Here is a 15,487-nt window from a genome sequence, read left to right as displayed (position 1 = left end):
TTAAGGTGCAACAATAATGTATTGGAAGTGTGTTGACCAAACCCAGACTGAAATTGGTATTTAAACAACTTAAAAGTGCTTTTAATAGTTGGCTTTATTTTTAAGATGTGCAGAAAAGCCTTTTTTTGTGCAAAGCTGTTTTTGTGAAAGTATGAGCATACGTACAGGGATGTCTTATCTAACTAGTGGCGGGTCACCTCCGTGTTTGAAATGTGCCTGAGTGGCGACGATATGCTTAATTATCGTCTTCGTGTCAGTGACTTGTTACTCTTCAAAGGCGCTCCCGCGGCTGCTATGAGCTGATGACTTGACAGCTTGACTATCTGTGAATTATGCACACACACACAAGAAAATGTCACGGTATTCAATCAGAATACTTTTGCCTTGTTGACTTGCACTTCTACATTTTTAAAAAGTGCTCAGTCTTCGTATACCGTATTTTCCGGACCATAGGGCGCACTGCCGATGAGCGGGTCGAGTCGGGTCTATTTTCATCCAAAAGGTGCACCGGATTATAAGGCGCATTACAGGGGTCATATTTTATTTATTTTTTCTAAATTGAAGACACTTCCTTGTGGTCTACATAACATATAATGGTGTTTTTTTGGTCAAAATGTTGTATAGATCGCTTCAAGGTGCGCCGTTTTGTGGGCCTTTGGCGGCGTCTTCTCCCCGTCATTTTTGTTGTAGCGGTGTAGCGTGCAAGGACGGGAGTGGAAGAAATGTCAAAAGATGGCGCTAACTGTTTTAATGACATTCAGACTTTACTTCAATCAATAACGGAGCAGCATCGCCTCATCCGTGGCTCACTAGTGCAACAACAACGCCGGAAATGTGTCCCGTGGAAAAAAACGTTCGACCAGAACTCTCTAATAAATAAAGTTCCTTGGGTGAATAATGTAAACTCACTACACCGGTATGTTTTAGCGCTTTCATGGCGAGTTTACTGACAGATATAAGTAAGAACTTTACACTACTTTATATTAGAAATGGCAACTTCAGAGGATGAACGTCCCATAACAAGATAGAGAAAAAGAAGAAGCTTATCAAATATGGTGTCGCCACGGACTACAAAGGCGGATGCAGGCAAATTTTCAGGACTTATGCAGATCCCAAATACAGATCAGCAGGTACCAGAAGGTAAGAAAAGTCGCTTTTGTATACAAACCCCGTTTCCATATGAGTTGGGAAATTGTGTTAGATGTAAATATAAACGGAATACAATGATTTGCAAATAATTTTCAACCCATATTCAGTTGAATATGCTACAAAGACAACATATTTGATGTTCAAACTCATAAACATTTTTTTTTGTGCAAATAATCATTAACTTTAGAATTTCATGGGTGCAACACGTGCCAAAGTAGTTGGGAAAGGTGGCAATAAATACTGATAAAGTTGAGGAATGCTCATCAAACACAAATTGGGAACAGGTGGGTGCCATGATTGGGTATAAAAGTAGATTCCATGAAATGCTCAGTCATTCACAAACAAGGATGAGGCGAGGGTCACCACTTTGTCAACACATGTGTGAGCAAATTGTTGAACAGTTTAAGAAAAACCTTTCTCAACCAGCTATTGCAAAGAATTTAGGGATTTCAACATCTACGGTCCGTAATATCATCAAAGGGTTCAGAGAATCTGGAGAAATCACTGCACGTAAGCAGCTAAGCCTGTGACTTTCGATCCCTCAGGCTGTACTGCATCAACAAGCGACATCAGTGTGTAAAGGATATCACCACATGGACTCAGGAACACTTCATAAACCCACTGTCAGTAATTACTGTTGGTCGTTACATCTGTAAGTGCAAGTTAAAACTCTCCTATGCAAGGCGAAAAACGTTTATCAACAACACCCAGAAACGCCGTCGGCTTCGCTGGGCCTGAGCTCATCTAAGATGAACTGATACAAAGTGGAAATGTGTTTTGTGGTCTGACGAGTCCACATTTCAAATTGTTTTGGATACTGTGGACGTTGTGTCCTCCGGACCAAAGAGGAAAAGAACCATCCGGATTGTTATAGGCGCAAAGTTGAAAAGCCAGCATGTGTGATGGTATGGGGGTGTATTAGTGCCCAAGACATGGGTAACTTACACATCTGTGAAGGTGCAATTAATGCTGAAAGGTACATACAGGTTTTGGAGCAACATATGTTGCCATCCGAGCAACGTTACATTGGACGCCCCTGCTTATTTCAGCAAGACAATGCCAAGCCACGTCTTACATCAACGTGGCTTCATAGTAAAAGAGTGCGGGTACTAGACTGGCCTGCCTGTAGTCCAGACCTGTCTCCCATTGAAAATGTGTGGCGCATTATGAAGCCTAAAATATCACAACGGAGAACCCCGGACTGTTGAACAACTTAAGCTGTACATCAAGCAAGAATGGGAAAGAATTCCAACTGAGAAGCTTAAAAAATGTGTCTCCTCAGTTCCCAAACGTTTACTGAGTGTTGGTAAAAGGAAAGGCCATGTAACACAGTGGTGAACATGCCCTTTCCCAACTACTTTGGCACATGTTGCAGCCATGAAATTCAAAGTTAATTATTATTTGCAAAAAAATAAAATGTTTATGAGTTTGAACATCAAATATGTTGTCTTTGTAGTGCATTCAATTGAATATGGGTTGAAAAGGATATGCAAATCATTGTATTCCGTTTAAATTTACATCCAACACAATTTCCCAACTCATATGGAAACAGGGTTTGTAATATTGCGAAACAAAACGCCATATAATTTGTCTTACTTTACACACACCATAATAATACTCCTATGTTGAAGCACAGTACAATCCATCAAGTAGTGTGGCTTCATAGCTTACCAAAGTCCTATTAAAACATTTTGATAGATTTTTGAGCGCCATGTGTAATGTTCTATATTTTCAATGGAACATATAAAATGTTGGCGTTGTTTACTTGAGTCATATTGCAGTCTACACGTATCTCTTATGTTTGACTGCCATCTACTGGTCACAATTAACATTTCACCATGTACCAAATAGAATAGCTTCGAGGTCGGTGAGCACAACCAAAATGATTCCGTACATTAGGCGCACCGGGTTATAAGGCGCACTGTCGAGTTTTGAGAAAATGAAAGGATTTTAAGTGCGCCTTATAGTCTGAAAAATACGGTACGGCATTGGCGTTGTTAGGCCTATTTTAGGGGGGCTCAAGCCCCCCTAAAATATTCTTAAGCCCCCCCCTAAATAATTTGGTGTTATATTTATTTATTTTTTAATTTTTTTTTTTTTTACAAATACATGCCGACATATTATAAAGTGGCCCAAATATGAGTTTAAATAATCATATAACCTGTCATTATTCACTCAGTTTCCTCACTTCATAGTGTAAGGTAGAGAGCCCCTTTAGTGTGTCGGTGTCCAATCCATTCCACTTGTTCGTATAGAAAATGCCCACATCACTCAAACTCCAGTCCGCATTTTCTCTGCGACCTTGCCTGCGGTCCTTGGACTTGTTCATATAAAAAATGCCCACATCATTTGTAGAATCTATATCAAGTAAAATACATAAAATAATGAAAAAAAAACATCATTAAATATATTTGTTTTATTGTATTGTTACATTAATAGCTGGTGTATTATAGCTTGTTATTTCACAGGACTTTCAGAGGGAGAAAAAACCAAGACATTTAATATAAAATGTAAAATTAATAAATACATAAAAAGAAAAAGAAAAAAATGGTTAAAACCATCGTCCCGGGGAGCATTTCATTTCGTCCCGTGCATTTAAAAAAATAAAATAATAATAACAATGAATAATTTCTAAGTCTTTGTTAGCCGTTTGTGAAGTTTTGTGCTCGTGCGCTACTCGCTTGCATCCTGTGCATCTCCTGGGGGCTAAGCCCCCCCCTGTCCTTAAAAGCTAGTGACGCCCCTGCGGTACGGTAAATATATAGAAGTAGTACAAAGACTCATGTGTTTTGTCTCAGTAAGTGTGTATAACATAACTTTTAATACATATATTAAGTACCTCTGCCACCTACAGGGAGGACCAGGATGTCACTATTGCAGAATAAACAGCGATGAAGTGGACAAAGTGCTTGGCTTGAAGTACAAAGGTACTTTAGGAAGTAAGTGGAATTCTCACTGCCTTTCTATCAGAATGAAAGAAAAGAATGTGGACTTTGAAACACTCATTTCCGTCTGTAGTCCCCCATACCAGTGTAAGGGGCACTGGGAGCCAGGTGGGCTAAGAGCCTTTCCCAAAGACACAATGAAAGTAACTCTAATGGCCAAAGCTGGACTTGTACCAGGAACCCGGCCTAAAGTTTCGAGAGCCACGCCGTCCGTCTTAATGATCATATTTTTTCTCCTCAGGTTGTATTCCTTGGCCGTGCTTTCAACTGCTCGGAGAAGAGGACCCTCGTTTGTGTCAACACTTCGTTCAAGCACCGCACGACATCAACATTGAGTCGGTACCCAGTTCGGACCCTAATTTGGATTCTGTGGTTGTCTCCTGGAAGCCCAGCCAATACGGTGTGTTGATCTGAACCCTAGACATTCTGTACTTGTGTCATTCTACATCTTACCATCTTACCATCTTACCATATATCTACCATGAATTGATTAACGTGGACCCCGACTTAAAGGGGAACATTATCACCAGACCTATGTAAGCGTCAATATATACCTTGATGTTGCAGAAAAAAGACCATATATTTTTTTAACCGATTTCCGAACTCTAAATGGGTGGATTTTGGCGAATTAAACGCCTTTCTAATATTCGCTCTCGGTAAGCAATCCGCCATTTTCTCAAACACCGAGTCAAATCAGCTCTGTTATTTTCCGTTTTTTTCGACTGTTTTCCGTACCTTGGAGACATCATGCCTCGTCGGTGTGTTGTCGGAGGGTGTAACAACACGAACAGGGACGGATTCAAGTTGCACCAGTGGCCCAAAGATGCCAAAGTGGCAAGAAATTGGACGTTTGTTCCGCACACTTTACCGACGAAAGCTATGCTATGTTGCTCATTGCAGATTACAGGGCCGCCATGACACAAATGTGATACAAAACATCAAAATTTCAAGTTCATGTTGTTTTTTCTAATAATAAAAAAAAGCAAGGGTGGCGTATATTTAAGTGCTGGTTTACTGGAAGATGAGCCAGAACATGAGAATGTTAGCAAATAGCTGGGAATTTATTGTAAAACCTTTCATGGGTTCGCACAATTTAGAATTCAGGTTTCAGGTAGAAAAATCAAAAAATTTGGAATTCAAACTGACATTAAAGGGGAACATTATCACCAGACCTATGTAAGCGTCAATATATACCTTGATGTTGCAGAAAAAAGACCATATATTTTTTTAACCGATTTCCTAACTCTAAATGGGTGAATTTGGGCGAATTAAACGCCTTTCTAATATTCGCTCTCGGATCGGGAAGCAATCCGCCATTTTCTCAAACACCGAGTCAAATCAGCTCTGTTATTTTCCGTTTTTTTCGACTGTTTTCCGTACCTTGGAGACATCATGCCTCGTCGGTGTGTTGTCGGAGGGTGTAACAACACGAACAGGGACGGATTCAAGTTGCACCAGTGGCCCAAAGATGCCAAAGTGGCAAGAAATTGGACGTTTGTTCCGCACACTTTACCGACGAAAGCTATGCTATGTTGCTCATTGCAAATTACAGGGCCGCCATGACACAAATGTGATATAAAACATCAAAATTTCAAGTTCATGTTGTTTTTTCTAATAATAAAAAAAAGCAAGGGTGGCGTATATTTAAGTGCTGGTTTACTGGAAGATGAGCCAGAACATGAGAATGTTAGCAAATAGCTGGGAATTTATTGTAAAACCTTTCATGGGTTCGCACAATTTAGAATTCAGGTTTCAGGTAGAAAAATCTAAAAATTTGGAATTCAAACTGACATTAAAGGGGAACATTATCACCAGACCTATGTAAGCCTCAATATATACCTTGATGTTGCAGAAAAAAGACCATATATTTTTTTAACCGATTTCCGAACTCTAAATGGGTGAATTTGGGCGAATTAAACGCCTTTCTAATATTCGCTCTCGGATCGGGAAGCAATCCGCCATTTTCTCAAACACCGAGTCAAATCAGCTCTGTTATTTTCCGTTTTTTCCGACTGTTTTCCGTACCTTGGAGACGTCATGCCTCGTCGGTGTGTTGTCGGAGGGTGTAACAACACGAACAGGGACGGATTCAAGTTGCACCAGTGGCCCAAAGATGCGAAAGTGGCAAGAAATTGGACGTTTGTTCCGCACGCTTTACCGACGAAAGCTATGCTACGACAGAGATGGCAAGAATGTGTGGATATCCTGCGACACTCAAAGCAGATGCATTTCCAACGATAAAGTCAAAGAAATCTGCCGCCAGACCCCCCATTGAATCTGCCGGAGTGTGTGAGCAATTCAGGGACAAAGGCCCTCGGTAGCACGGCAAGCAATGGCGGCAGTTTGTTCCCGCAGACGAGCGAGCTAAACCCCCTATCGACCCTAGCTTCCCTGGCCTGCTGACATCAACTCCAAAACTGGACAGATCAGCTTTCAGGAAAAGAGCGCGGATGAGGGTATGTCTACAGAATATATTAATTGATGAAAATTGGGCTGTCTGCACTCTCAAAGTGCATGTTGTTGCCAAATGTATTTCATATGCTGTAAACCTAGTTCATAGTTGTTAGTTTCCTTTAATGCCAAACAAACACATACCAATCGTTGGTTAGAAGGCGATCGCCGAATTCGTCCTCGCTTTCTCCCGTGTCGCTGGCTGTCGTGTCGTTTTCGTCGGTTTCGCTTGCATACGGTTCAAACCGATATGGCTCAATAGCTTCAGTTTCTTCTTCAATTTCGTTTTCGCTACCTGCCTCCACACTACAACCATCCGTTTCAATACATGCGTAATCTGTTGAATCGCTTAAGCCGCTGAAATCCGAGTCTGAATCCGAGCTAATGTCGCTATAGCTTGCTGTTCTTTCCGCCATGTTTGTTTGTGTTGGCATCACTATGTGACGTCACAGGAAAATGGACGGGTGTATATAACGATGGTTAAAATCAGGCACTTTGAAGCTTTTTTTAGGGATATTGCGTGATGGGTAAAATTTTGAAAAAATCTTCGAAAAATATAATAAGCCACTGGGAACTGATTTTTAATGGTTTTAACCCTTCTGAAATTGTGATAATGTTCCCCTTTAAACAAGTTGAAAAACTTATTCGGGTGTTACCATTTAGTGGTCAATTGTACGGAATATGTACTGTACTGTGCAGTCTACTAATACAAGTTTCAATCAATCAATCAATCAATTAATCAATCAATCAATCAATTTCAATCAAACTTATAGCCACATTCCATAGATCATGTCCGACTACACTAAACCTTCCCTGCAGTTATTTTGATGTATGTCAATGTTAAGTTAAAGGTAAAGTACCAATGATTGTCACACATACACTAGGTGTGGCGAAATTATTCTCTGCATTTGACCTATCACCCTTGATCACCCCCTGGGAGGTGAGGGGAGCAGTGAGCAGCAGCAGTGGCCACGCCCGGGAATCATTTTTGGTGATTTAACCCCCAATTCCAACCCTTGATGCTGAGTGCCAAGCAGGGAGGTAATGGCTCCCATTTTTATAGTCTTTGGTATGACTCGGCCGGGGTTTGAACTCACAACCTACCCATCACAGGGCGGACACGCTAACCACTAGGCCACTGTACAGATTGACATTGACATTGTGTGTACTATATGCAAATGAGTACACTTACTTTCAGTATGTGTGTATAAGAAAGGACTTTCTTTGGGGCAGCATGGCGTAGTGGGTAGAGCGGCCGTGCCAGAAACCTGAGGGTTGCAGGTTCGCTCCCCGCCTCTTACCATCCAAATCGCTGCCGTTGTGTCCTTGGGCAGGACACTTCACCATTGCCCCCGGTGCCGCTCACACTGGTGAATGAATGATAGGTGGTGGTCGTAGGCGCAAACTGGCAGCCACGCTTCCGTAAGTCTACCCCAGGGCAGCTGTGGCTACGAAAGTAGCTTACCACCACCAGGTGTGAATGAATGATGGGTTCTCACTTCTGTGAAGCGCTTTGAGTGTCTAGAAAAGCGCTTATATAAATCTAATCCATCATTCATCATTATCATTATTATTTGAAATGTGAACGGAAAAAGTGACTTGTGATGTGGGGGCTCGTCCGGGTCGATGACGTGTCCCAGGTCGCTCATTGAACACAACAAAAATGAGGGGTAACAACAAACTATACGCCGATAAAAAAAATAGTGTTTATTGTAAACCGTAAGAAAGGGAACCAAGAACACAAAACATAAGGCATACTTGCCAACCCTCCCGAATTTTCCGGGAGACTCCCGAAATTCAGCGCCTCTCCCGAAAACCTCCCGGGACAAATATTCTCCCGAAAATCTCCTGATTTTCAGCCGGAGCTGGAGGCCACGCCCCCTCCAGCTCCATGCGGACCTGAGTGAGGACAGCCTTTTTTCAAGACGGGAGGACAACAAGGTGACAAGAACTAAATCATCCAGACTAGAGACAAATTGTAATATTATGTTTATCTTACCTAAAAATAAATATATTTATTAATTAAAAAAAAAAAAAAAAAAACATTTTTACTATATTTTGCTAAAAACATCAAAATTAATTGTATTTTTTTTGTATTTTTTCTGACTGATATATATATATATATATATATATATATATATATATATATATATATATATATATATATATATATATATATGTATGTATATATATATATGTATATATATATATATATATATATATATGTCTTAATAAGGTTATCCAAAAAATAGTGCTCGATACCGTAGTAGAGCGCAATATATGTATGTGTGGGAAAAAAAAAATCACAAGACTATTTCATCTCTACAGGCCTGTTTCATGAGGGGGGGTACCCTCAATCAAAATCTCCTGATGATTGAGGGTACCCCCCCTCATGAAACAGGCCTGTAGAGATGAAATAGTCTTGTGATTTTTTTTCCCACACATACATATATATATATATATATATATATATATATATATATATATATATATATATATATATATATATACCCACATATGCGGTCCTCTCCAAGGTTTCTCATAGTCATTCACATCGACGTCCCACTGGGGTGAGTTTTTCCTTGCCCTTATGTGGGCTTTGTACCGAGGATGTCGTTGTGGCTTGTGCAGCCCTTTGAGACACTTGTGATTTAGGGCTATATAAATAAACATTGATTGATTGATTGATTGATATATATATACTGTATATATATATATATATATATATATATATATATATATATATATATATATATATATGTATATATATATATATATATATATATATGTATGAAATACTTGACTTGGTGAATTCTAGCTGTCAATATACTCCCCCCATCTTAACCACGCCCCCAACCACGCCCCAACCCACCCCGACCACGCCCCCCCACCTCTCGAAATCGGACCTCTCAAGGTTGGCAAGTATGACATAAGGGTTTACCCGGAGGAGCAGAGAGAAAAGCTATTAATGGAAACCTGCTTTATAGGGGAGCCTAGGTGGCTCCAATTAAAATGGGCTTACCCCCGTCTGCAGGGGTAGGGCCATTGCCCACATTCTGTGTGCGCATATGCACCACCCCCACCCCACGCCTTCGCCACAGCTTGAGTCCCCTTAGGGGCGATTGACGGCTGACTAGTGCTTATACAGCAGAAGCCGGCCGCCGTAACTCCCACTCCCTACCCTCTGTTGCAAGTTTTGTTGATTCTATATAACTTGTTTATATGTGTTATGGCAATGAGGTTTTTTTTCCTTGACCTCAGTCTGGCCCCTTTCCCTGGGGTCCAACTTGTGACTGAATATTTTTATTACTCTCCACCGCCCCTTCCCCAACATTTACCTGTTTCTGACCCTTTTTTTTTTGCAAGGGGCGCCGGAAGTTGTCAGCGATCCTTTTTCTGTCTCCCTGTAATGTTTGTCTGATCTTGAATGGGATTGTGCTGAAAATCTCAATTTCCCCTCGGGGATTAATAAAGTACTTCTGATTCTGGTTCTGATTCTGAGGAGGCGGGTCAGAGGAGTGGGCTGTGATAACGCACAATAGAGGGAGGAGAGAGATGGACATTTTTTCTAGATGGAAATACAGATATTATCATGTATTTATAGTTATTGTTTTTCTTTTCTGCAGGTATCGAGTTCCTGCGAGGCTTCCAGGTGTCCTTGCAGTCTTTGGGAGGGTCCGGTTTTGCCTGTCAGCTTTTTCTCTTCCAGCCAAACCTCACACTCTCTGCTTCACACGCTCAAACGGTATTTTTCCCGGCAATTACACATCGACGAATGCTTTTTCGTGGTTTTCCTGCATTTTTTTTTTTCTCTAAAAACCGATGTTATTCTGCACCGTCATAATAGTTACTGTGGAGATAAAACGTGCGTTGTCAATCTGCAATGAAAAGCAAAAATGTTCACATTTGTTTCTTGCTTTGGATGAAAAAACAACATACATGTGGAGATACACAACATAAAGTGAATATTTTAATGTTGCTCTCAGATGGAAAATCCTGGTTCTATATCTCTGCAATTATTGTTTTTTTTTCCACTGATACATGAATTTCATATTTTATTAGACAACGTAAAGTACAGTAGCTGTATATGCCTGTCTTGCCACATTTGGGTCTTTTTGGGAGATAAATAATAGAGATGTCCGATAATATCTGACTGCCAATATTATCAGCCGATAAATGCTTTAAAAATGTGAAATCGGAAATTATCGGTATCGGTTTCAAAAAGTAAAATGTATGACTTTTTAAAACACCGCTGTGTAGGGAGAAGTATAGAGCGCCAATAAACCTTAAAGGCACTGCCTATGCGTGCCGGCCCAGTCACATAATATCTACGGCTTTTCACACACACGAGTGAATGCAAGGCATACTTGGTCAACAGCCATACAGGTCACACTGAGGGTGGCCGTATAAACAACTTTAACACTGTTACAAATATGCGCCACACTGTGAACCCACACCAAACAAGAATGACAAACACATTTTGGGGGAACTTCCGCACCGTAACACAACATAAACACAACAGAACAAATACCCAGAATCCCTTGCAGCACTAACTCTTCCGGGATGCCACAAGGAAGAGGGGAGCAGAGGAGAAAAAAAAAGAAACGGCAGATCAACTGGTCTAAAAGGGGGGTCTATTTAAAGGCTAGAGTATACAAATGAGTTTTAAGATGGGACTTAAATGCTTCTACATCCGCACCGTAACACAAAATAAACACAACAGAACAAATACCCAGAACCCCTTGCAGCACTAACTCTTCCGGGACGCTACAATACACACCCTCTGCTACCCCCTACCTGAAAACCCCGACCCCCCCTAACCCCCGCCCACCTCAACCTCCTCATGTTCTCTCAGGGAGAGCATGTCCCAAATTCCAAGCTGCTGTTTTGAGGCATGTTAAAAAAAAAAAAAATGCACTTTGTGACTTCAATAATAAATATGGCAGTGCCATGTTGGCATTTTTTTTTTCCATAACTTGAGTTGATTTATTTTGGAAAACCTTGTTACATTGTTTAATGCATCCAGCGGGGCATCACAACAAAATTAGGCATAATAATGTGTTAATTCCACGACTGTATATATCGGTATCGGTTGATATCGGAATCGGTAGTGTCGGAGGCAGATATTTACATATATCCGAATTTAAGTGTTACTTCTTTTTATTTCATAATCATATTACAAAATAGCTAGTGTTTTTCTTCCAATTGTGGTCTTTTGGTTGTCTGCAAAACGGTGTGCTTAACCTTGAATGAGGAATGTTACAAAGAGAGATAATGGGCATTTGTTTTGGCTAGAGAGACATGACTGCCAGGGACTTAAGAGGGGAGAGGGTTTTTCGGGGGGGCAGACCATCTTAGCGAAGCGATTGAATGTTCTATGCTGGACTGGTCTCAATGTATATATGCAAAGCTTTGCAAATATATTACAAAATACCTATTCTGTCTCTGGTGGTTTTTCTACTCAGCTTTAAGTGTCGTAAAGAGCTTGGGAGCGACTTGTGACTTGAATTCCCTGGGAGGAACAACTGGTCCAAAACGCAACAGCAGTTAAGAGTTGGACAATATCGGAATATCGGCAAAAAAGCCATTATCGGACATCTCTAATAAAAAAAAATTAAAATGTGGCGGTACATGTGTTTCATTGCTCAGCGTAAAGTGGTTTTATATTGTCATATTTGGCCTCATTTCTTGTTTTGTTTTTATCCAAATGAAGTTAAAGTTAAAGTACCAATGATTGTCACACACACACTCGGTGTGGCGAAATTATGAGTTCAAACCCCGGCCGAGTCATACCAAAGACTATAAAAATGGGAGCCGTTACCTCCCTGATTGGCACTCAGCATCAAGGGTTGGAATTGGGGGTTAAATCACCAAGTATGATTCCCGGGCGTGGCCACCGCTGCTGCTCACTGCTCCCCTCACCTCCCAGGGGGTGAACAAGGGATGGGTCAAATGCAGAGGACAATTTTCATTACACCTAGTGTGTGTGTGACAATCATTGGTACTTTAACTTAACTTTAACTTTACACATACAAACTGTAGCACACAAAAAAGCACATTTAATTAAAAAAAACATTATTATGGTCTTACCTTTACTTATAAAATAAATCGTTGTTTCTTGTGTTTTGGGATTCAAAAATACTGATCTGGATTTATTAGACAGTCTTCAGTGTCTCTGAACATCATGTACCTCCACATTTATGTTCATGTTTTTCTGCTTCAAACAAAATGATGTGTGGAAATAAAGGACATTTTAAAGTGTATTCATATTTGAATGAAATAGATTTAAATGAAATGACTCACGCAAGGATTTGTCCTGTTACAGGTGTACAAGTCGGACATGTTCTCCGGACTCTCCCTTGGCTCCGATTATGCTGTGACCGTCATGGCCCTGCCTGTGCCCGAGAAGTGGGAGAAGTTCTATCACAGCAAGATCTTCTCCACGCGCTGTGAGTCGCATCATCTTACAAACACATAATACTGCAAATACTACAGCGCTGATTTTTGTTTTATTTGGTATGATTTATATGTAGTGCAGTCATCCGTTACAATCTCGCTGTCCCTCTCCTAGGCTTAAATTGATTGTGGACTAGAGATGCGCGGTTTGCGGACACAACCGCGGAGTCCGCGGATTATCCGCGGGTCGGGCGGTTGAAATAAAAAAAAATTAGATTTTATCCGCGGGTCGGGTCGGGCGGTTGAAATAAAAAAAAATTAGATTTTAAATAGATTCAGGCGGGTGGCAGTTAAACCAATTGGGAAATATATATACATAGTTAAATGTTGTTACCCACATACGAAAAACGAGCAGGCACCTGCAGCATATGCCACAACAGAAGAAGAAGAAAAAAAGAGATGGCAATGCCGGCAGCAAACGTGGTACGCGACAAACTAAAAAAGGGAATACTAAAGACCAGGGGGAAAAAAAGGCCAGAAAAGTTCAGCGTGGACTCGTTTTTATGAGGTTGTAAATCAGGATGATAGTAATGCTGGCTACGTGATTTGCAAGAGCTGCGACGCTGTTTATGTCTACGACAGTCACGAAACCGGGACATCTAACATGGTGCATCACATTTGTGCAAAACCCCGAATCTCCACAAACACCCTGAGCATGAGCAGTTTCGTCCGCCGTGATCCCAGAAGAGTGCCAGAGGATGTTAAAACAAGATAGAACGCAGCTGCCTGCAGCAGTTTGAGTGGCGCGAGCGCGCTTGGAGGTGCGCTCAGCGCGGCTCCCAGATGATTGCGCACTGGTGTGCGTCTGGGCCGTGACAGCGTGGCACGCATTGAATGTCTCTGCTGAATTGGATCAGTCTCCTTTCTTTAACAGGCAAAAGCTTTATAACCTCACTAATGCCTTGCATCGTCTATATTAGATATATAACAATGGGCGGGTGCGGTTTTGATTAAATGTTAGTTCGGGTGGATGCGGATGGTTGACGACTTTTGTGATGCGGTTGAAGATGAAATAATTGCCTATCTGCGCATCTCTATTGTGGTCCCTTATAAATATGCATGCTTACTAGGGGTGTGGGAAAAAAAATCGATTGTTATTTTATTTTTATTTTTATTTATTTATTTATTTTTTATTTTTTTATTTTTTTTAAATAAATCAATCCAACAAAACAATACGCAGCAATACCATAACAATGCAATCCAATTCCAAAACCAAACCCGGCCCAGCAACACTCAGAACTGCAATAAACAGAGCAATTGAGAGGAGACACAAACACGACAGAACAAAGCAAAAGTAGTGAAACAAAAATGAATATTATCAACAACAGTATCAATATTAGTTACAATTTCAACATAGCAGTGATTAAAAATCCCTCATTGACATTATCATTAGACATTTATAAAAAATAAAATAAAAAAAACAATAGTGTCACAGTGGCTTACACTTGCATCGCATCTCATAAGCTTGACAACACACTGTGTCCAATATTTTCACAAAGATAAAATAAGTCATATTTTTGGTTCATTTAATAGTTCAAACAAATGTACATTATTGCAATCAGTTGATAAAACATTGTCCTTTACAATTATAAAAGCTTTTTACAAAAATCTACTACTCTGCTTGCATGTCAGCAGACTGGGGTAGATCCCGCTGAAATCCTATGTATTGAATGAATAGAGAATCCTTTTGAATCGGGGAAAAAAAATCGTTTTTGAATCGAGAATCGTGTTGAATCGAATCGAATCGTGACCCCAAGAATCGATATTGAATCTAATCGTGGGACACCCAAAGATTCGCAGCCCTAATGCTTACCCCAGGTATATGTCCCAATAGTCACATGTTTACTTCTTCATGGCATGTTAATAAAGATAAGGCCTCTGACAAATAGTTAAAAGTCATAGGAGTTGTTGCTAGGCAGAATTAGCAGTGTGAGTCTGAGTCTAAAACTTTTTTCACCAAGTACCACTTCAGAAAACTCACCAACATAATGACCAACATTAAAATGCAGTAGTGTAGTAGGCCTAAGTATTTATTAAAAACAAGGCAGAGTTTTTTTTTTTTTTTTTAAAGGATATTTAATATTGTGGCCACTGCAACATTACACAGAGTTTGAACGGCAACACTGTTTGAATGTAGGAACATAAAACACTGTACTTTAATCAAGTGATTGTGTGGTGTTAGATCCACTATGGACTGGACTCTCACACTATTATGTTAGATACACTATGGACTGGACTCTCACTATTATGTTAGATCCACTATGGACTGGACTCTCACAATATTATGTTAGATCCACTATGGACTGGACTCTCACTATTATGTTAGATCCACTATGGACTGGACTCTCACACTATTATGTTAGATACACTATGGACTGGACTCTCTCACTATTATGTTAGATCCACTATGGACTGGACTCTCACACTATTATGTTAGATCCACTATGGACTGGACTCTCACACTATTATGTTGGATCCACTATGGA

The 15,487-nt window shown here is 40.4% G+C and overlaps 1 protein-coding gene across 1 annotated transcript in view; it reads left to right on the top strand.

Annotated features, from left to right (window-relative positions):
- The window catches only part of LOC133612720 (interleukin-17 receptor D), a 44,000-nt gene that overhangs the window by 11,926 nt on the left and 16,587 nt on the right, over nt 1-15,487 (top strand). Inside the window, exons 2-5 of the mRNA XM_061970380.1 lie at nt 4,004-4,088; nt 4,336-4,494; nt 10,172-10,290; nt 12,871-12,994. Of these exons, the coding sequence (XP_061826364.1) occupies nt 4,004-4,088; nt 4,336-4,494; nt 10,172-10,290; nt 12,871-12,994 (487 nt within the window). The remainder of the gene's footprint in view (nt 1-4,003; nt 4,089-4,335; nt 4,495-10,171; nt 10,291-12,870; nt 12,995-15,487) is intronic.

Source organism: Nerophis lumbriciformis, linkage group LG01 (genome assembly GCF_033978685.3).
Source record: "Nerophis lumbriciformis linkage group LG01, RoL_Nlum_v2.1, whole genome shotgun sequence".
NCBI classification, from domain to species: Eukaryota; Metazoa; Chordata; class Actinopteri; order Syngnathiformes; family Syngnathidae; genus Nerophis; species Nerophis lumbriciformis.
The sequence above is the reverse complement of the archived record's forward strand: the minus strand, read 5'-3'. Positions and strand labels throughout refer to the sequence as shown.